The 22,736-nt window shown below is 34.5% G+C and overlaps 1 protein-coding gene and 1 non-coding gene across 2 annotated transcripts; both read left to right on the top strand.

Annotated features, from left to right (window-relative positions):
* Positions 1–7,030: 7,030 nt before the first annotated feature.
* Positions 7,031–9,080, top strand: LOC133778117 (uncharacterized). The gene has a single exon (XM_062217940.1). It carries the CDS (start codon positions 7,239–7,241, stop codon positions 8,646–8,648), a length of 1,410 nt encoding a protein of 469 aa, XP_062073924.1. The 5' UTR covers positions 7,031–7,238; the 3' UTR covers positions 8,649–9,080.
* A 12,624-nt stretch (positions 9,081–21,704) lies between these two features.
* LOC133781187 (small nucleolar RNA R71) lies at positions 21,705–21,811 on the top strand. Its single transcript, XR_009869977.1, has one exon. It is a non-coding gene; the product is annotated as a small nucleolar RNA R71 (small nucleolar RNA).
* Positions 21,812–22,736: the final 925 nt, after the last annotated feature.

A 22,736-nucleotide genomic window follows, 5' to 3' on the forward strand; every position in this document is an offset into this window, starting at 1 on the left:
CGCATATATATATATAATCTAAATACTAAACCCATAATTTTTTTCAAGAAAAATTACCTCAAAAGCTTGAAAATGGAGAGAATTTCGTAACTTTTCAAGCCCTAAAATTGCCATAAATTTGCCCCAATTTGCCTCAGTGTAATTACACACGAAGAAGGAGAGAAAGAAGTCAGGTCTCAGGTATATATGTAGTGAGGACTTCCAACGTCTCCCACTAGGAGACGTGCCACATATCCCATGTCTCCCAGTGGGAGACGTTAAAGTCATGTACTTCTAACGTCTCCCACTGGCAGATGTTGGAAGTCCTCCCTGGACACGTGTTAGGCAAGGTGTAACACCCTACTACCCTAGAGTCGTTACCATGTGATTTTAAAATGTGTCATTAGCTCGCTAATCGAGGTATTAGACCAAAAAGTGTGCTTAAATCAAAATAAAGACTCATTTAATGAAACTTGAGTATAAAAGGTTGGACATTCATTTAAATCATAAAAGTGATACATTGGGATCCCAAAATATTGTTTGAAAAGTATTTACAACTCAAAAGTTAATGTATAGCCGTCCTAAGCGACAAAATCAAATATTTATAATACTTTCCTCAAAACAACCCCGGCCGTGGCGACCAGGTAGACCGAACATGTACGCGCCCTCCAACTAATGCTTAGTCAGCCTTTCCCTTGCACTTACTTGCACCATAGAGCACCCGTGAGCCAGGGCCCACCAAGAAAACTCCACACACAAAGCAAATAACAATTCATTCCAGTAAATGCATAACTTTAAACAAATACAACAGACTATTCCCATAGCGGCCTGTGCCGACCAAGGTGCTTTATCAGGCACCAGGTTCACGATCTTCATTGAACGGGTGAGTACAACACCAAAGATGGCCATGCCATGGCAGTCTACATTCAGCAAGCTTGTTGCCATTCTCGGCCTTTGCCGATCCCGGCCTTCGCTGATCCCAACCTTCGTCGATCAGTCATAAACACACAAACATGGCATAACAATTATAAACATTCATACATAAAACTAAACACAGACAATCGGGCCATGCCCTGCTCTACGGGCACAAACAGTTTCTTACCAGAGTTCCGAGCTGACCGTATAATGCGATCCCGAGAACAATTCCTAATATCGAGCCTTAGCTATAAAACCTAGTCACCACGTAATAATAAATAACCATCACATTCTAAATCGATTAAAACCTTCAAAATAATATACTAGCCTCCGGGACCTTGAATTCTACTAAACTGGGTAGTAGGATCCTTCCCGAGCCCTAAAGTTTGAGTTCCCAAGCTTAAACCCCTAATTTGGCCAAAAACCTCTAATTGCACCACGTCGCCCTCAATTAGAGCCGCGACCCTCTACAAGTCAGAGAGCCTAGCCATCAATTTCTCTGGACATGCACCGCGACGCTGCCTGCCCAGAGCCGCGGCGCTAAGGTGATTCAATGAATCCCTAAGGCCTTCTGAGTTCATGCGGGTCGCGACGCTCAAGAACAGCGCTGTGGCGCAACCTCGCAAACCCAATTTTTTCCCAGCATTTTCAAATTCCTAAACTCCCAAAAATCGTTCCAAACATGCTCCAAGGCCAGAACTGAGTCCCAAAACACTTTCACTACACCTAGAGCAGTACATAAACCTGAAAACTTAACCAAAACCTCATCACAACTTAAACTTAATCACTTGAGTTTGAAACCCCAAAACAATAAAAAAAAAACCCCTGAGAAATTCATGAAGAAAACTTGTTCTAAACCTTACCTCAGTGATGATTCTGACCCTGAGCTAAATCCCCAACACTTCCAGCTTCAATCCTCAATTTCCAGCCCCAAATTCTGAGCTTTTCCTTCAAAATTTCCCAAAGCCTTCCAAGCCACCAAGAGAGAGGGAGAGACCCAATGTTTCTTCTGATTGATTCTAGACTCCTAAGGCACTATGTCCAAATCTATCCCTTTTGGCACCAAAATGACCACATTGCTTCTAAATTAACTCTTAGCCTTTTAATACCACCAAGGGAAAATCCGTCATTAGCACCATTCTTGTTAATTCCTCGAGTATTCCTATAAATCCTCAATTAATCCCAGCATACCCAAATAATCACTAAATAACTACCCATTACCCGATAACCCTGAATACGTACTACGTTCCCAAAATACCCCTAGGCTCACCCCGAGCCGGGTATTTGACCACTTTGTGACTATTTCGCTAATCCGCTCCCTAGCACCGCCTCAGACAACACATCTCAAATATATCTGCATAATACTGTGGTCTCAAGCACAACACACACAAAATTACATTTATGCCCCCAACGGGCCAAAATTGCAAACATGCCCTTAATAACCAAACAGGCCCACATGCATATTTAATACACCTAAACATGCATATTTATTCACATTATATCATAACTCAAGCAATCAAACATTGGTACACATATATCATGATTAATCACATAATAATACAATTAAATCAATTATTACCCTCCTAGAAAGATAATCAAGGCACTAAGCCTTATTAGCAAATTTGAGGTGTTACACAAGGATTTTTCAATGTCTTCCCACCCTTTTAATGTCTTACAATTTTAGTCATTAATAAAAAAATCCAATGTCTCCCAACATAAGACATTAAAAATCCCTTCTAATTTTTAATGTCTTACACCAATGGTGTAAGACATTGTAGGGAGTCATTGAAAGTAGAATTTGTTGTAGTGCCCTTTCCTCATTGGTATTATTTCATCCTCTCCATGCCAATGCCAATTGGTATATTTCCATAGAAAATCATTTACAAAGAGATAATTTTCTTATACATAAACTGTCTTAAATTCAACATTCACACACCTCTTACACAGACATTTCACCAATCCCCTTGAGTCAACGCACTGCCTAGCTCTCTGAAGAAAATCCATCACACCAGCTTCATACTCATCAAATAATCGATTTTTCAAATTGATCCAGCTCTTGTCGATCGATATTGTATGTGTGTAGCACTGCACGAAACACTTATCATCAAATTTACAATCAATTTGTGTGTGTGTGTCCTAATCCATCTATTCACTCCATTTCTATAAGGGTAAAGAACATATCTCATTCAGGTTTACTATATACATATAGTGTGATCTACACTCATAATATTGTTACATATTTGTAAAAATTTCGACAACACCTCCCCATAGTTCTCATAAGTACGCAAACTAAAATTAAGTCTGCCCACTTATGAGAACAAAAGAGATGCATGCTGAAATCTCTACAAATGAAACAATGAATGAGTAACATATCATACTATAGGTATACAATAATCCCAAACTGTCCGAACTAGACAATTCAGTAAGAGGCAAATTTAAGATTTATTAATGACTCACCCTATCCGAACGGGTCTAAGGATTTTAATGAAAATTTAAATAAATAAAAAATTATAAAGATGTGATAATAACACACTATTATATCTTTGGTAATAATTTCTTATTATTAAAAACAAACAAATAGAAATAATTTTAGTCTTATATATCTTATGATATTTAAGTCTATATTTAATATGTTTAGTAATTATCTTCATTTGTTTATATATAATTATTTTTTGTTAATAATTACTCTTATCATGTGTGAGTTAAATACTAAATTTAGTAATTTTAACAATTATTTAGAGTAGAATAAAAAATATTTTATTTGTTTAGGCTTACTTTTTTTTTCTTCTAATTTAAACTATTTTATTATTTTAAATTAATTATATAATTATTAATGATTAGTTTCATCATTATTTTTTAACATTAAAATGTTCACTAATATTTATAAATTTTATTTTCATCATTATTAACAAAATTATTAAATTTAGTGATGAACTCACTAATGAAATCAATTAATTGTTAGTTTTATTGAATAATCAATTTATTAAAAAATTTAGTAGATATCCTAAATCTATATAAAAAAAATTGGCAGCATAACAACTATATTTTCATCTATCCTAAAAATAAAAAATCTGCAAACAACACTTAGAAAATACATAACATTGCAAACACATATTTTATAACTAAAAGTCAAATTACATAAAAAAATATCTTAAAGCATATTAAATCTAATTGCAAAAATAAACTATTAAATTATAATTTTTCATACTAATTTAGCTAAAAACATACCATGTACATTCTTACTTTACATCTTAAACATTTGACCTATTTTATTACTCACATTCATCATTAATTAATCTAACACAAACTAATTGCTAATAAATTAATTATTTATCCAAAAAATTACAGTATCTAAACCCTAAAGCTATACATGCATTTCACTAAAATACTATACAACATTATATTCTAAAAATTGCATAAAACTAAACTTTTACCTAATTATTATTTTTAATTATAAATCTTACCTATTATAAATACATAATCAATATTATATATAATATGACAGATAACAATATATTAAAAATATGTAAATATAAGTTTAATTTTTCCATTTTCACAAAAAATAAATCTGAAAATATTAAAAAAAATTAAAAATAAAAAAATCTAAATTTAAATCCATACTTGAGAAAGAGAGTTGAGTTTGAGGGATTAGACAATCTGTATTTATGCCATTTTTACAAACAAAAAAACCCTAAAGTAATTTTTAAAAAATATATATATATATATATATATATATAGATTCATTGTTACATGTAAGGGCTTTTGTGATTCACCAATATATTTTCAAAATTTGAAAAGATAGAAAAAAAATTCCACAATCTGAGTAGAGAGTGGCAAAAAAAATAGTAAGAGAAAGTTATACATAAAATAAAATGAAATATATACAAATACATACATTGATAGATCCTATTGATAGATCCTATTAATGACTAAATCTTCTTTGGAGAGAAAGATTTCTAAAAAAAAAACTACTCTTTGAGGGCGGAAATCCAGAGAATACACAAAAATGGCAGAAGAACGTTGGTTTGGGGGGTTTATGTGTTTCAGAGCAAATGAGATCTGTTCGGGGAAGAATATGAATATAAAGGACATCTATCGAGAACAAATAATTTTGGTATAAGTCAGAGTATTCTCGATAAATCAACTAAAACGAAAAAGATACCGCGTAGCCTTAGCGAGGTTCTGAAAATGCTTCTACAGAGAACAATTTTTGATGTTCTCAGTAGACGTGTTCTCGGTACACACTAATTTTTGTAGTAACACAAAAAACAACATATAAAATAAAAACGGTATGAGAATGGGATTTTGATGCCAAATGATGTTAACAGAGGGTGTCCTAGATCTATATGGACCACTATTCAGCTCAAACTTTTTTCCACCATTTTTGCTTACACATTTACTTATTAGGTACACAATTATAAAAGGAACAATGTATATGTAGCATGTGCACACATAAGTTTCAAATTATCATAATACTTTAAACCCTTTCAGCATTCAGATTGGTCTTTCCAAGCTAGGTAGAACCTATATTCTTTAATATTTATTTCTTTTCTATTTCCCCTCATGCATAACAAGAGGGTTTTATTAGCAAATAGCAACAAATGAAAAAAAAAAATTCCTGCACAAAATATCATTATATATGTTAAAGTTCAATAATATATATATATAAATAAAGAATATATGTTTATATTTTGGTCAAAACATTGGGAAATTTTTATCTATTGTGTGAATAGAATTAGCATCGAATGCATAACTTTTGAATGAACGATCGAGTAGAATATTTGACTAAGTTTGATGATGAAAATTAATGTTTATCTACAATACAAGGCCTGGTTTGAATGCATAATTATATAAGTGTGATTAATTTTACTTTACTAAAATAATTCATTTAGTATTGTATTAGCACATTAATTTGTATTGTAGAAAGATATTCTAACTACAATCTTTCCTCCAAAACACTATAATTTTATTTTAAATATTACCAAGAGGTATTTCATAGTGTTCAACATCACTAAATGTAACATATTGTAATTGGTGTAATTTATAATCAAATCTCATATATTTTAACTTAAATAAAATATATAAACTTTCATATTAAATTACACTAATTATAATATATGGTATGGGGCACCATAAAATACCAAATAACAATATTCTTCTATTTTATTATTTATATTCACTTTTTCATTTTTACTTTTTCAATAATATTTCTTTTGCCATAGATGTATACATTATCCTAAATCAAAATTTATGAATATTTTGTGATATAATCTTGCATATGTGTAGCTTATGTTAATTATTATCTTATCTGATTTTCATTTAAGACTAGACTTTTTAGGTACAATCTACAAGACCTCATCTAGTCATGACTCATGAGAAGTCTTCTTTTTTTTTTAGGGGACATGGACCGGTACTACTACTGTTTTTCTTGATGACAAAATTCATGAAATTTTAATATTCCTACCAAGTGCATTTACACTGCAAATTTAATATGGAATTATTTTGTAAAATATCTCCAATATATTGTTTAGCAAGTTAGGGCTAACTTCATTTGGAAAATAATCCTTATTAGCTTAATTCTAGGTACTAATCAAATTGATGATACCATTATTATAGTTGCAATGTTTTTTAAAGTGGCTCGTGATATTATTTTGCATGTCATTTTATTTTATTAGGCAATAAATTATTTCGGATGAAAAAATCCCTGTACATTAAAAATAAAAAAACAAATCCCTCAAAAATATAGAGGTCATATCACAATATAGACTTTCTTAAAAATAAAATAAAAATTGATGATGGGATTATGTAAAACTTTACATAATTATTGAATTTATCAGTTTTTTGCAGCAATTTAATTTAGTAGGTTATTCTAATTAATTTGGAAGAATTTTTTTCACATATTAAAATTTTATTCTTTTGAAATTTCTAAGTCCTAATTGAATCCAAATTTGATTGTTATTATTTTCATCTTAATATTGCATATCTTCTAAAATAACTAAATTAACATGGCTCAGTTAAAATTTTGAACCAGATTGCAATTTTGTGATCGAGTTCGTTGAATTAAACATAGAAAAAATCTCATGTTGAAAAAAAAAAAGAATACTCTCAAATCGAACAAATTGATAAAGAAAAAGGTTATATATGTCATTAGAAGTTTAAAAGAGAACCTTCTAAAAGCAAAGCTAAAATAAAGAATGGAGTGAAATTTGCTCTCACAGTTCTCAAAACCTTTCCTCTTTTTCTACTTTTGCTTAACACCTAAGTCTTCTTTTTCTTCTTCTTCTTCTTTGCTCTGCTACTAAATTTAACTACATATCTTCAACCAAAGCTTTCTTTGTCTCTCCATGTGTTCATCAATGGCAGGCGAAGCAGACACATATGCCAAACCCCAAAAGCTAGCTTCAGACCCAATGCAAGAAAACCAAAGTAAGTTCCACTCTAATTTTCTCTACAAAGCCGCCATAGTTACACTTTTCTTGATCGTTCTACCACTTTTCCCATCACAAGCTCCTGACTTCATAAACCAGAATTTAATTACCAGAAGCTGGGAGCTTATCCATCTTCTCTTCGTTGGCATAGCCATCTCGTACGGTCTATTCAGTCGCAAAAACGACGACGCAGAGAAGGAAAACGGCAACTCCAAATTAGACAATGCCCAGTCCTACGTCTCCCGACTTCTCCAGGTTTCGTCGGTCTTTGATGACGAGCCAGAGAACCCATCTGTGTCTGATGATAACAAGGTCCAGACATGGAGTAGTCAGTACTACAGGAACGAACCACCGATGGTTGTCGTAGCTAAAGAAAGCTCTGTTACCAACGAAAATGGCGGAAACAGCAACGGGTCGAGAACAGGAGAAAGACCACTGCTTCTGCCTGTCCGGAGCTTGAGGTCTCGGATTCCTGAGTCGGCCACGGAGGATGGCGCAATAGAAAACGCCGTCGTTTCGGGCTCTGGTGTTACTCGGCCGAACTCGAAGACCGCTTCGAAAAGGTTTTCGAGCAATTCTAACAAGGAATTCGGAGAGTTGGATCATGATGAATTAGAGGAAAAGTTGAAGGAAAGTGTTGTTCTTCCTTCGCCGATTCCATGGCGATCGAGATCGGGAAGGTTAGAGATGAAAGAAGAGGTTAATAGTAGCAGTCATCATGCTTCAATGGGGGAACACGAATTCAGTCGGGTCGAATCTCGGGTTCCGAGGACTCAACCCTCTCGTTTGACCCGACCCAGTTCGTTTTCCTCTTCACCGTCGTTGTCTTCGCCGAACAATTCATCAGAGTCCCAACCGAAGATTTCAGAGGACAGGGTCAAGAAGAAGACATCATACGACAAGTCGTATCCTCCTCCACCACCACCCCCACCATCGTTTTCTTACAAATCATCGTCGTTTAAACCAAGCTTTACTTTTTCAAACGACGGGACAAGAAGTCGTTTTGATAGCTTATCAATGGGAAGATCGGTTAGCACAGATAGAGCTGAGGACAACGCAAGCCAGGAATCCGATCAAGAAGAGACAGAGAGCGAGGACGAGGAAATTGGAGGTCGTTTTGGACCAAACGATGTCGTTGAAAGCCCAAGACAGAGTCCTGAAAAGAATGAAGAAACGACATCGTCCAACGGTGTAGGAGATGGAGGCCCTGATGTGGATAAGAAAGCTGACGAATTCATAGCCAAATTTAGAGAGCAAATTAGGCTTCAGAGAATTGCATCCATTAAAAGATCGAGTGCCCAGATGAGTAAAAAGTTATCAAGGTAATTTATCAAAAACAAAATCAAATTGAAGATTACTTCCAACTATTTTAATATTTAGTTTCTCTCTCTTGATAGGCTTTATTTAAAGATATATGTATAATGTTTTAAATGAAATTTCAGGTTATTATGATAGTTTTTGTTTTTAAAACAAGGATCATGGTATACAAAGGATTTTTATTGTTTTGTTGTTAGCCACAAAAATTACAAAAGTGGTATTGTTCTTAGAAAAGAACTTGATATATAACTTATTGGTTTTTATGAAATTTCAGTATGTAGGGTTGTCTTGTCTTTGTTTGATTGTTTGATATGTATAATCGCTACATCCACACAAAAAGTGCCTTTGTTTCTTTCAGAAGAAAGAGGGAGAAAAAATATTCATGGCAAACTATAGAAGTAATTTCGATTTTATGGAATATTACTTCTTAGAATGCCAAAATTTGTTTGAGTGTTTTATTTTATTATCTGTTTGGATTTTATTTTTTATAAATTAGTTTTTAAATCCTGAATTTTATAAACTTGTTCAAGCATACTCCTAAATTCAATTTTAATAATAAAAAAATTAAATATTGTTAAATGTTAGTAAATTATTTATAATTTTAGTTAAAAAGAATTAACTAAAAGCACAAATTTAAAAAAGATATAAACTTTCTAGGTATAAACTTTTTTTTGTCGGGTTTATTAATTAGTTGATAATAAAATGATGACATGTTTCCTTTTTTTTTAACAATTAGTCACATATGCGTTTGTCAATTAATTATCCTGTATAATCTATCATATATATAGTTTACCTTTATCATACACTTTTGATATAAATTTCCTACCTATTTTTTTCATTTTATCAAATTTTACTAAAATCGTAAAATTATTTATTTATTTATTAGTCTTGATTTTAGTTTTGTTGACACGTTGAGATCTAAATAAAGCATTTGAGATGTATCTAATGTCCAGAAATAATAGATAGAAATAGTTTTATAGTGGTTCAGCCCCAGAAAGATAATCTACACCTACTTAGTCAATGTTATTGATCTTGCAAGTTCTAGATTATATTTATATTTAATTTTTAGCTATTTGGTTCTATTGAAGATGGAGAGCTCTCTATGTGAAAAGCGGTCACCCATTTTTTCCTATTATTTTTCTTTTGGTCTTTACTTCTTTTATTTATATTGAAGAGTTATGATTACAATTGAGTGTGAGTTTAAGTTATTGTGCTTGACCAAAAAAGTATACAAATTTACAAGTGACTAGGCCTTATGCATGATGTGGGCCGATGGCTAGTAACACTACGTAAATGGGTATAACAAGTTTCTATTATGAATTTTATTTCTTATTATTCATTTTTTTACTCCCACGAGATGTTTTATTAAAAGCTACTGAAGATAAAAGATGTTTGTTGTCGTATGTTAGTACTTTGGAGATGAGAATTTTTGAATAATCATTCATAAAGTATTAGCACTAAAAAATTTGCATGTATCTGTTGATATTTTCCTTGAGAAAGTCAACGAGTATACAATCACATATAAGTTTATTTAGTCGAAAAATTATAATTATTTTTCTGATATTCAACACATCTATTCAAAGTTTTTTCTTTTGGTGAGATAAATTTATACTAAAACTGCAATGTTTAGGATAGCTAAGGTTGTTACACTGTGTATTTTGAATAGTGTTATACTCTCTAAACGAGTCATTTGGCCATAAACGTACAACTAAAGGTGATTAACGAATTAAAGTTAAAAATTTTAATCAAAAGAAATAATTATTTCATTAAAATGTTTAAGTTTGTTTATGGGATCCCAAAATAAACATTTTCAAGGTCATTTACAGTTCAAAAGGGTAATTACAACATAAGCCGACCTAAGCAGAAAAATTAGGGTTCAACCCTAGTGTCTCTGTGAATCCTTGGTCGTGGTGGTCGAGCAAGCTGCATATGTACATGCCCCCACTGAAGCTCTCCAACTTATGGCTAGTCCAACTTCCTTTTTCCTTTACTTGCACCACATAGCACTTGTGAGCCGAGGCTCAGCAAAAAAACTTAAACATACTCATAAGCAGTTAACAACATATTACGGAATCATAATTAGCCTACCTAGCAGTACTAACCCTACTCATGCACGCATTCAATTAAAGTAAGTGACTACAATGTCACACTGGCGGCCCGTTGCCTTAAATAAGTGACCATAGAGTCATACCGAGGCTCATTGCCCAAGGATAAGTGACTAGAGAGTCACATTGGGACTCAATGTCATATCCTCTGTATAACCAGCCTTAGGGCTAGCCAAGCGTACTTGGCGCTTTATTTTCTAAACGCCATAGAGTCGATCAAGCGTATACCACGCTCCTAATTAGACCTAACCATATAAGCATGCACTCAGTGCTCTATTGCCGCTCTTGACTTATAAGTCAATCCTTTCGGCCAACATTCAGTGCGCTATTGCTGTCCTTAGCTTATAAGTCAAGCATTTTCAATCAGATAATACAGACAAGCATACATCATTTAACAATTATCCAAATATAGAGCATTCTAGCATGCTTAATCAAACATTCGCAGGCAAAATCATAATCATGCTCATTCACAAGGCTCCGGGCCCTAATCATAACCATGTTCAGCAACCGGGCCAAGCCTTAATCACATATATCATGTATTAGGTGCAGTTTTCTTACCTCTAGTCCAAGCACAAGCTAAATAAAAATGACCCTCGAGCATGTTCCCCTTCCGAGCCCTAGCGGTACCTAGTCACAACCATAATAAAAAATATTCATCAATATCGAGTAAATAAAGGCTTCTAGACCGAGTCCTAGCCTTTGAGACCTCGAATTCTAATAAATCAAGTAGTAGAACCCTTCTCGAGCCCTTAGGTTTGAGTCCTCGCAACTCAAAACCTAAGCTGGCCATTTTCCTCAATTCGAGCCGCGACGCCTTTTACTAGGGGTCGCGACACTCTACAAGTCAGAGAGCCTGCACCCCAAAATCACTAGACACTCGCCGTGACACAACCTTTCTAGCGCCACGGCGCCAAGGTGGTTTGAGGCACCTCCCCTGCTTCTCCGAGTTCACGAGGAACGTGACACCCCAAGAATAGGGACGTGACGTGACCCTGCGAACTCTGAAAACCAGCTATTTTAAAAAATCGCAAGTCTCCGAAATCCATCCCAAAACATAGTTTGACCCAATTTGACCACGGAAATGGTCTTAGCAACTTAGGTAAACAATAAATAGCCTTTAAATACACCAAAACTCAACCTAAACCCAAAATTCAAACTCTCTTCACTCAAGATAACTTAAATAAAACTTAAATTTACCTCTGCAAATCCAAGATTCTCAATTGTATTCCTAGTTTAGCCACTCCTAATTCTCAGCAGCAAGCTTCCCAATCCATCAAATATCACTTCCCAACTTAGAATTCAAGGGCTTCTCTTCAAGAGCAAAAATGAGAGAAACTTCTTTCTCTAGTGAGTGAGAAAGCGAGAGAGAGCGAATGTGAGCTGCCTTTCAGGTTTCCTATTGCTGAAGTAATCCAGTGACTAAGTCACTCCCTTGGCATAAAAGACTAAAATGCCCTTTTGTCAAGCCTTACTCCTTTAATGCCCCCAAGGGCACTATCGTCATTTGCCACATTTCCCGCTAATCTCAATTAACACCTCCTAATTTCTCAGTTAATTCCAATATGCTCAAGTAATCCCAAATAACTTCCTATTATCCAATAAATCCCGGTAATGTACTAAATTACCCAAAATACTCCTGAACCACACCCTGAGTTGGGTATTTGACCCCGTTGTGACTAAATTGCTAATTTGCTCACTAGGATCGCCTCGTGTTGAGTAACTTAAATATATCAAAATAATAATATGGTCTCAATCATAGAAACACATATATTTACAAATATGCCATCAATGGTTCAAAATTACGAAAATATCATTCTAATAAGGAACGGGCCCACATGCATACTTAATACACCTAAACATTCAAACATAATCATATTATAATATAACTCACATAATCATGCATATAATCACATAATTAATTCAATTATTGCCTTCCTGACTCCCTAATGAATGCACTAAGCCTTATTATAGAAATTGAGAAATTAGTGAGAGAGTAAAAGAAGAATAGTTTTAAGAAACGTGAAGACAAATAGGGACAAAATCATACTTAAGGCAAAAAAACGATTATCTGCCATGTTATATTATTAGTTTAGAGATAGTTTTAGCCTTTAGCCTTCAGCCTCATCCATGGCAATGAGTGTTGATGTTAAATAAATCTACAAACTCGGTCAAATCACACTACTTCTAACTTATTGTTGATTTTTATTTTATTTTATTGGTTTGATATAGTTTATTAAATATCAACAAAAATATATATAATTTATTCTACTTATATATTCCTTTTGTTTGCTTTGTAACTCTACATTTTTTTTTCAGGGTGTATGTTTATAATTAGACATAAAATATCTTGTAAGTCATCTGATAAAGCTTAATTAGAAGTATTAATGATCAAACATTTTAATTGGTCAATATTATCAAGTTCAATGCCAAATTTGTCAAAGTCATTGCAAAATGTATATGCTCTTAGATTAGTTTGGTTTCTTATATGATCATTTCGAAGCATATGAATCTAGAATAAGCGTAAAACTCTTATGTAGTTTAACACAAAAATTGTGTTGAAACAACACTAATATAATGTAATTTTAACACTAATATTTTCTTATTTCAATCACAATACTAAAAATTACACAAAAATAAACTTTTTATTATTATTGTTGAGACACAGTAGACAACACAAAAATAGGGAAATTTATAGTCTCTGGGGAGATTTTGTGTAAAATCAACACTACTTTTGTGTTTTGCGGCGCGAATGGAGTTGGCCTAAGCATAACAACTATAATATGTCATTGTTTTGTGCTTAACTATGTGAGTTTTTTTATATCTTACCATATAGTACTAAAAAAATATTTTCATTTTTTAATTTTATATGACTTATTGATCGTGAAGAATAAATAGTCAGTTTTAAGAAAATAATGTCGAAAATTAATAGTTAAGTAAAATTTTATTGATATTGGTTTTTTTATGTCAATATCATACTGAATTATGATTAAAATTTTCATTGTCGATTATTATTTTATTATTTTTGTGTTCAAATAATAATAATAATTAAATATTTAAATAAAAATGCAATTAAATGATAATATTATTCATCGATGTTATGTTTAATTATTTTATTTAAAGAATATCCTACTATGGTTCAAACAATATTATTGAAATTGTCACTGGTGAGGATACAAAGTAAAACAAAATAATAATAAGAAAAGTTGTGTGAGAACTTGAAAATCCCTGTGTTAATTTTTTATTATATAAAATATTATGCATTGATTATTTTTAAGGGAATTTTACATAATTAAACCTAATATAAAAGTAATTACAAAAATTTGCTGGGAATTGAAAAAATAACTCATCTTCATACTAAAAAATGAAAATAATAATATACACAAACCACTACTTTCAACATGCTTCCGGAATCCCACAATTGGCGACAATCATTGACAAAGGGTCCCCAAACAAATTTTTTTGGAAAAGAATAATTTTTATAGTACTTTTTAATTAGGGCAATTGATAGCATAAATACCCAATATTTGTTCTCAGTCTTTTTTTTACAGCAATAATACATATGTTACCAAAATACTGAATTCCTTACTACTTCTTCCATTTTTCTATGTTAATTGTTGACTTAGCAGACATATATTCGTTTCTCATTGATATGTGACTGTTAATTCTAATAATGAGTTGACACGTGTCTACTGAATCAGGAACTAAGAGAGAAAATTGAGGAAGTGGTAATGAGAAATCACTGATTTAGTAACATTAGGTATTATAACCGCAAAAAAAAAGATTAAGTATATAACTAAAACAAAATACAAACATTGGGTATTTTTGTTACCAATTACCCTTTTAATTATTATTCCTATTTTCTTCAAAAATTATATGCCCCCTCCTCCCCCCTCATATTTCTTTTGATTATTTGCCCCCATGAAAAATGTTTGTGCCTCCATCACTGTTGACAATCCTAATAAAACTACTAGATATTCCAAGGTTCCGAAAAATTTAAACTCATTTACCCCTGCTAGCCTAAAGAAAGAAAACAAAATCATCATTTAAGGCTGAGGCTTGCAATACTTTTTCAACTTTAACTTTTAATTTTAAATTTAATTTCAATGGGACTATAAAAGGGTTTAGGACTAACTTTTAGAATAATTTTGGATTACGAATTTTGAATATTAGACCTGCAGAGGAAAAGAAAATACATCGTTATATTCTGTAAGGGTTTTATGCCCTAATTAAAACTCAATTTCTTTGTAATCTCATTTTATTATCAATAAAAAAAATAGAAATCATTTTTTGACTTGGTCAATAACTTTGCTTACATGTTTTATTTTCATGATTATTTGTTTAATACAAACTTCTATTAAATCCCGATCATATAGCTAATCATATTTATAGTGACATAATCACAGTGGAATATAAATATGATTATATGTTCAAAATAAGTTAGTCCTAAGATTAGTTAGTGCACATGATTTACAAAATCTTGTCAATCTATGATATAATCTACTTACACAATGTAGTGTTATGTTCTTCCCAGAATACTAGCAAAGTAGATAAGATCAGATGTATTTGTTACATCGGACTGGACCAATATTGACAGTAGATAGAATAAGTAAACATACAGTTATTATCTATTCTAGTCATATCATATAGTTGAACATATGTCAATTCAATCTCAATTCTGAGTTGTTAGTATTCTAACTGATTGTATTATTTGAGTTCTATGACTTGTTCGTTACCGTAACGCCCCCCAATTACTCAAAGACCAATACTGTGGACTTTAAATAGTGCTTAACTCGCTAAACGATTCATTTGGTTATAACACATGCATTTAAGTATTATTAATAGGTCAGGGTGAAAATTTCAATCAAAAGGAATGAATATAATTTATTTAAAACACTAAACTGTACATAGGCCCATAAAAGTGTTTACAATCCAAAATGGTTATTACAGTATAAAAATTACAACCCGCTGACCTAAGTGGCAAAAGTAGGGTTAACCCTTAGTTCCTCTGAGAAACACCTTGGCCGTGGGGGTCAAGCGGCTGCATATGTACACATCGCCACCTAAGCTCTCCACTCAAGGCTGGGTGAGCTTTTCTTTCACTTTACTTGCACCACATAGCACCCGTGAGCCAAGGCTCGGCAAGAAACCTTATTACTACATGGATGTAATATCAATAAATGATTATGGTAATCATTCTGGGGCTTGTAGCCCTAATCAGATAATGAGTCATACTCTGGGGATCCGCACCCTAATCAGATAGGTGACTAATAAGTCACTCTCTGAATAGATGACTAATAAGTCTATCTCTGGATAGATGACTAATAAGTCACTCTCTGAATAGATGACTAATAAGTCTATCTCTGGGGATCCGCTCCCTAAGCCATGTGACATTCAGTCACTTGAGCCTTTTGGCCCTGGCTCTACGTAACTAGCCTTTAGACTAGACAAGCGCTTTTAGTTTTCTTCGACCTTGGGGTAGGTCAAGCATTTCATGCTCATGTTGATTAGATCTAATCATTTCGGCCTGTGTTAAACACACTAATGCTATTCTTGACTCTTAAGCCAATACCATACGACTAGTGCTCAGTATCACTGCTGAACTTGACTCATAAGTCACATCTTCACGATCAATACTAAACACCATTGTTGTTCCCTCACTAATAAGTCAGTGCCATACATAGATGAGCAAAGCTGCTATGCATTTACTATGCAATCAATGTCCATATATAGAGCACTCAACATGCCTCATTAATAACCATGCATGTCACATACTGGGTGCATTTTTCTTACCTCTGGTTCGAGCGTGAAATAATAAAAGAACGACTCTTGAGAACGATCGGTCCTTAAGTCCCTTAGCGGTCATCTAGTCATAACAAAATATGAAATCCCATCAATAAAAATGAATAATGAAAAGTTCATGGTCTAAACCCCGCTCCCGGGGCCTCTAATCGTACCGAAACAGTTAGTAGATTCGATCTCGAGCCTAAGGAAATGAAAACTCACGCTTAAAACCCTTGAAAACCCCTCTTGGCACAAAAGGAAGGGGCAGGCCGCGACTTGCCCCCTAGGGCCGCGGCGCGCCCCCAAGACAAAGAGAACTTGTTTGGGGTGCCAGGGGCGGGCGGGGACTTGACCTAGTGGGTCATGGTGCGCCTGCTAGACAGAGCCCAGGGGAGGCTCTGGAATGGGTTCAAGTCGCAACTTTCATGAACTCGGTCGCGACTTGAAGCGAACCTAGCTCCCTTGCTTTTTTCTCAATTTAAACTCAGCCCAAATCTTAACAAATTAATCCCACTATCACAACCAATCAATATCACAACATTACCAGTATTCAACCAACAAAATCTAAGCTTTGAACACTTAAAACCTCACCAAATACCCAATTCTACAATCAAAATTCAAAGCTTAAACATAACCTTAAAACAAAGCAAAAACCTTAAAATTCAGCTAAAATCCTTACCTTAAACACAGAATTGAATCCCTTTCAGCTGCTAATCACAAACCTAAACCCTCAAGCCTCGATTCCCAAGCTTTAATCGTCAAGCCAAGCTTCAAAATTTCAATCAAGAGAGAGAGATAATCGAGAAAGAGAGAGTGAAAGAAGGAACTCTATTCTTAGCTTAAGACCCTTCTACAACCAACCACCCTTAAAGTCTATCTAATGGATAAAAGACTAAAATGCCCCTAGGGTCATATTAATCCTTCAAAGCTAGTAAGGGCAAAACTGACATTTCCCACTTATCCCGCTAATCATAATTAACGTTCTCCAATTCCTGTTATTCCTAATATTCTCAAATAATAATTAAATCATATCTCATTATCTGTTTATTCTTGGTAATGTACTAAGTATCAAATTACCCCCATACTTACCCCGAGCTTGAAAATTACTCCCGTCATGACCAAACCGCTAACTTGCGTTCTACGATCGTCTCATGCCGAATAGCTCAAACATATCCACATTATAATGTGGTCTCATCCATAAATCATAAACATGCACATAAATATACAGATATGCTCTTAACAGATCAAAATTACGAAAATGTCATTCTAATAAGAATTGGGCCCACAAGCATGCAATTATCATCATATAATCATGCATTTAATCACATAATTGCATAATAAATCAATTATGGCCCTCCGAGCCCCCTAATCTAGGCATTAAGCCACATTAGAGAATTTGGGACATTACAACTATCCCCTCCTTATGGAAATTTCATCCTCGAATTTTACCTGAATAGCTTGGGATACTGACTTTGCATATCTGACTCCAGCTCCCAGGTCGCCTCCTCGACCTTGGTGTTCCTCCATAATACCTTAACCAAAGGTATAGTTTTATTCCTCAGGACCTTGTCCTTTCTGTCTAGTGTCTAGACTGACTGTTCCTCGTAGGAGAGATCTGCCTCAAGCTCCAGATCCTCGTAACTCAAAACATGAGTCAGATCTGATACATATCTCCGAAGAACTGAAACATGAACTACGTTATGCACAGTCAACAATGCCGGTGATAAGGCCAACCTATAGGCCACCTGACCAATCCTCTCCGAGATCTCAAATGGACCTAAAACCTAGGGCTCAGCTTGCCCTTCTTCCCAAATATTCTCACCCCTTTCCATGGCGAGACATTAAGGAAGACATACACTACAAGAAATCTGATCTTTACCTACCAATATTTTACCTACCAATATATATTGGTAGGGAAACTAATGTTTTGCCTACCAATATTTATTGGTAGATAATATTAGTAGGTAAATGTTAGTCCATTATATTATATTTTGGAACATAGCTTTACCTACCAATAATATCAGTAGGTAATGATCTTTACCTACGTATATTATGGAGGGAAATTTTTTAACCATTCCCCCTCAATTTTCCCCCCATTTTTTATTTTCATTATATTATTTTATTATTATAAATGCTTATTTGGAAGCTTATGTGGAGTAAATAATATGATGTGTACACATTGTATAACATGTGGCATGCCACGTGTGTACATAGTTGGAAAAAATATAAATAAAATATATTTATAATAAATTTGTATTTAAAATTAAAATAAAAACTAAAAATTCTACCTATCCACGTTTTTTTCTTTTCCCCTAAACCCTATCTCTCTATCTTTCTCACTTCTCAGCTGCAACAATCACTCTCTCAACTCCCTCTCCCTCACGCTCGACGAACAACACGAACAGCGAACGATGAAGGGCCAACGGTCACCGATCGTGGGTATTGGTCAAACGGTGGGGGGCTTGGGGGCCGGTCATGGGCAAACGGTGCATACGATAGGGGCTCGGGGGTCTTGGGTGGTTCGGTCTCGTGGAGGGGTCGTGGGTGGCTCAGTCTCACAGAGGGGTCGTGGGTGGCGGTGTAGGTAGCGGCGCGACAATGTGGCTGGGCTCGACATCGTGGATGCAGGCGCAAGCGAGGGACTCGACATCATTGGCTCAATCTACTGTAAGGCGTGGGGCATCCATGAGTGTTGGGTAAGTTTTTTTCTCTCTGTTGGGGTAAATAGGAGGAATGCTATGGTATTATATTCTGTTTGTCCTCCTTTGGTTCTTACTATTTTGGATTTTGAATTTGGTGTTAGAATATTACTTTATTCTAAAATTTTAGTCAAATATATGACAGTGATCATTATTATGTTTTAGCCATTTGGGAAAAATTTGAGGTGGGCATGAAGAGTTTCTATTGATTTCAGTATTATTTTCACCTATTGTTGGGAAATGGATTACGTTGGAAGGTTCATATCTGAGGATCAATTCCTCGTGGGATCTGCTAGAGTTTCTACCCTCCTAAAGATTATAAGGTTTAGAGTGAGGACACGATGTAGAAATAAAGAAATTCCTTTCTTATGCATATAGAACACTAGGAGGAGATGCTTTGAACTATGTGTATGAGCAGCAAGTTTAATTATAGAAATGTACTTAAAAAGTTGGGCTGAACTAGAGAAGAGTAACATGAAAGTCTCAAGGCAGTGGCTGCTTGGGCAACATTGGACTGGATAAAATTTCTGGAGTCATGTAGTTTGAGATGTGGGGTTATCAGTGTTCTTGTCGTTCTTAGATAACAATATTATGTTTTATTTTCATGGTAGGCGGACTCAAAAGTGCATATACATTGGAAGGGAGCAGCGGAGATAGTCTTGGCCTCGTGTACAGGGTATCTTGATTCAGATGGTTGTGTGCAGTCCATTGATGAAGAAAAGGTTAGGAATAGTGATTTTCTTTTAAATGAAATAAGGATGTATTGAGATGTGAAATTGAAAAGGAAACAATGGAATCTGTGAATAACAATAAGCCATATGCTGACGAAGCTATGGCAAGAACTCCATTAGTTCAATAATTAGGATTTTAGGTCAGAATGTTTTGGGTAAGTGTAAGGTTGAATTACAAAGTTGCCTTAAATTAAAGTTCATAATGGATATATGATTTTCGGTAGTTCAATGCATATTTTGATTTGATATCTTATACTTATCAGATCACTTTCAAATATTTTGTAGAATCAAAATTGGAAATTAAACAAAATGATGTCACCCTGATAATTACCTGATTGAAAATTAAATTAATTTATACTCAAATTCGTCTCCAAACGATTTGGATCAATTTTTTTTTTATGTTCTTATTGTTGCGAAATTTATAGCTATGCAAGTGCACACAGTCGCAAACTCGTAATAAAATGGTAAAACCAAGTATCGTCCTCAAGGACTGATTTACCAATTACCAGTCAATTAATTTCTTGTTCTATTTGATGAATTGAAATTCTTGATTTTTATAAATATAGCAAAAGAAACTACAAATTGCAGAAACAATAATTGAAAATTGAATAGAATAACAACTAATGGAAAAACTTTTAATTTAATCACTGAGAAACAATTAGGATATTCAATCTCATCAACTATCCTCCCTATCATTCCCTAATGCAAAGTGTGAATTCTCCTTCTTTTGACCTAATTCAATTAACAAGTTGATAAAGCAGCCTATAATCATACTATGAATTATAAACTCAACCTAGATGACAATTTCCTATATTTCTATGGTAAATTGAACCACGCAGGTAGCATTAATCTCAATCAACTTAATAACAGTTACACAATTAATTCAGATACTTTCGTTCTAAATTAGAATTATGTCCAATATAACCACAGCATAATTAAATCTCACTTCTCAGATTAATTGCCTGTACTTGCTCCTTGGGGTTTACTTCAGTATTACTAGGCAAGTTTCCTTGGGGTCTGTTATTGAGCATATTGGCCAACTGCCCAACCTGTGTCTCAAGGTTTCGAATAGAGGATCTGGTCTCAGTCATAAATTGAGTCTGAGTATTAGTAAGAGTCAACAAGGCAGCTTGCAGTTCATTAGGCCTCTCAGGTTGAGGCATTGATTGTTGAGGCCTAAACTGTTGTGATGATGAAGCTTGATTCATAGGTGGCTGAGGCATGCTATTCTGAAATTGGCCCTGAAACTGAGGTTGTTGGCCTTGATTATTCTTCCACGAAAAATTGGGATGATTTCGCCACCCAGGATTGTAGTTGTTGGAAAATGGATTATTGAGTGGCCTTTGAAAGTTTCCCACCGCTTGAACTTGGGCATGATCCATTGAGGTGTTATTATTTATACAGATAGGGCACTGATCGACAGAATGAGCACCACCACACATTTCACACCTCAATGCCATCTGAACCGCATTAGCAGATACACTGCTCTGTTGTAACTGCTTTGTCAGAGAGGCTACTTGCGTTGTTAGAGCAGTGATTGCATCAAGCTCATGCACCCCAACTACCTTTCTGGCTCCAGATGATCTTTCCTCAGACCATTGATGGTTATTTGTGGCCATGTCCTCTAGCAACTCATAAGCGCCAGTTGCGCTCTTGCTCATAAAAGTGCCACCCGCTGCAGCATCAATAATAGTTCTGGTTGTTGGACATAAACCATTGTAGAAATTCTGTACTAGCATCCACTGTTCAATGCCATGATGAGGACTTCTTCTCAGGAGTTCCTTAAACCGTTCCCAAGCTTCATACAGTGACTCTCCGTCATTCTGGCAAAAGTTATTTATCTCTCCCCTCAATTTAGCAGCTTTGGACGGAGGGAAGAATTTGGACAAAATTTTTTGAGCTAGATCTTGCCAGGTAACAATAGAGCTTGGCTGCAGAGAGTTCAGCCAACTTTTAGCTCTGTCCCTTAGAGAAAATGGGAAGAGCCTAAGCTTGATTGCGTCATCGCTCACCCCATTATATTTGAAGGTTCCACACAGCTCCAGAAAGTTGGACAAATGGGTGTGAGGATCTTCAGAGGGCAACCCATTGAATTGCACAGATGACTGCACCATTTGTAAAATAGCAGGCTTGATTTCGAAGTTGTTGGCCTCAACAGCTGGTGGGCGTATACTATTTTGTACTCCCGTCAGAGTGGGTAGCACATAATCTCTCAGGCTCCTCTCAACATTGGTCTGAGCCTGAACCCCTTGTACAACTCCTGGTTTTAGAACATTCCTGCCATCCCCGTCATTCTGTGCCATCGTCACAGAATTCTGTGCCTCTCTCTTGCTCTTTCTGATTTGATTGCAAGACTTTTCAATCTCGGGATTCAGAGGAACAAGTGTGGCTTTTCCTTTTCTGCCACGCATATACCAAAATTCACCTGAGATAGAAAAATTAAGCAACTAAACAGATTAGAAACAAGATAAATTAAAATCAAATTAGAATAAAAATTAATTAGACTGATATTGATAATTATTTTCAGTCCCCGGCAACGGCGCCAAAAACTTGTTGCGAAATTTATAGCTATGCAAGTGCACACAGTCGCAAACTCGTAATAAAATGGTAAAACCAAGTATCGTCCTCAAGGAATGATTTACCAATTACCAGTCAATTAATTTCTTGTTCTATTTGATGAATTGAAATTCTTGATTTTTATAAATATAGCAAAAGAAACTACAAATTGCAGAAACAATAATTGAAAATTGAATAGAATAACAACTAATGGAAAAACTTTTA

The sequence above is a fragment of the Humulus lupulus genome, chromosome 5 (genome assembly GCF_963169125.1).
Source record: "Humulus lupulus chromosome 5, drHumLupu1.1, whole genome shotgun sequence".
Lineage (NCBI taxonomy): Eukaryota > Viridiplantae > Streptophyta > Magnoliopsida > Rosales > Cannabaceae > Humulus > Humulus lupulus.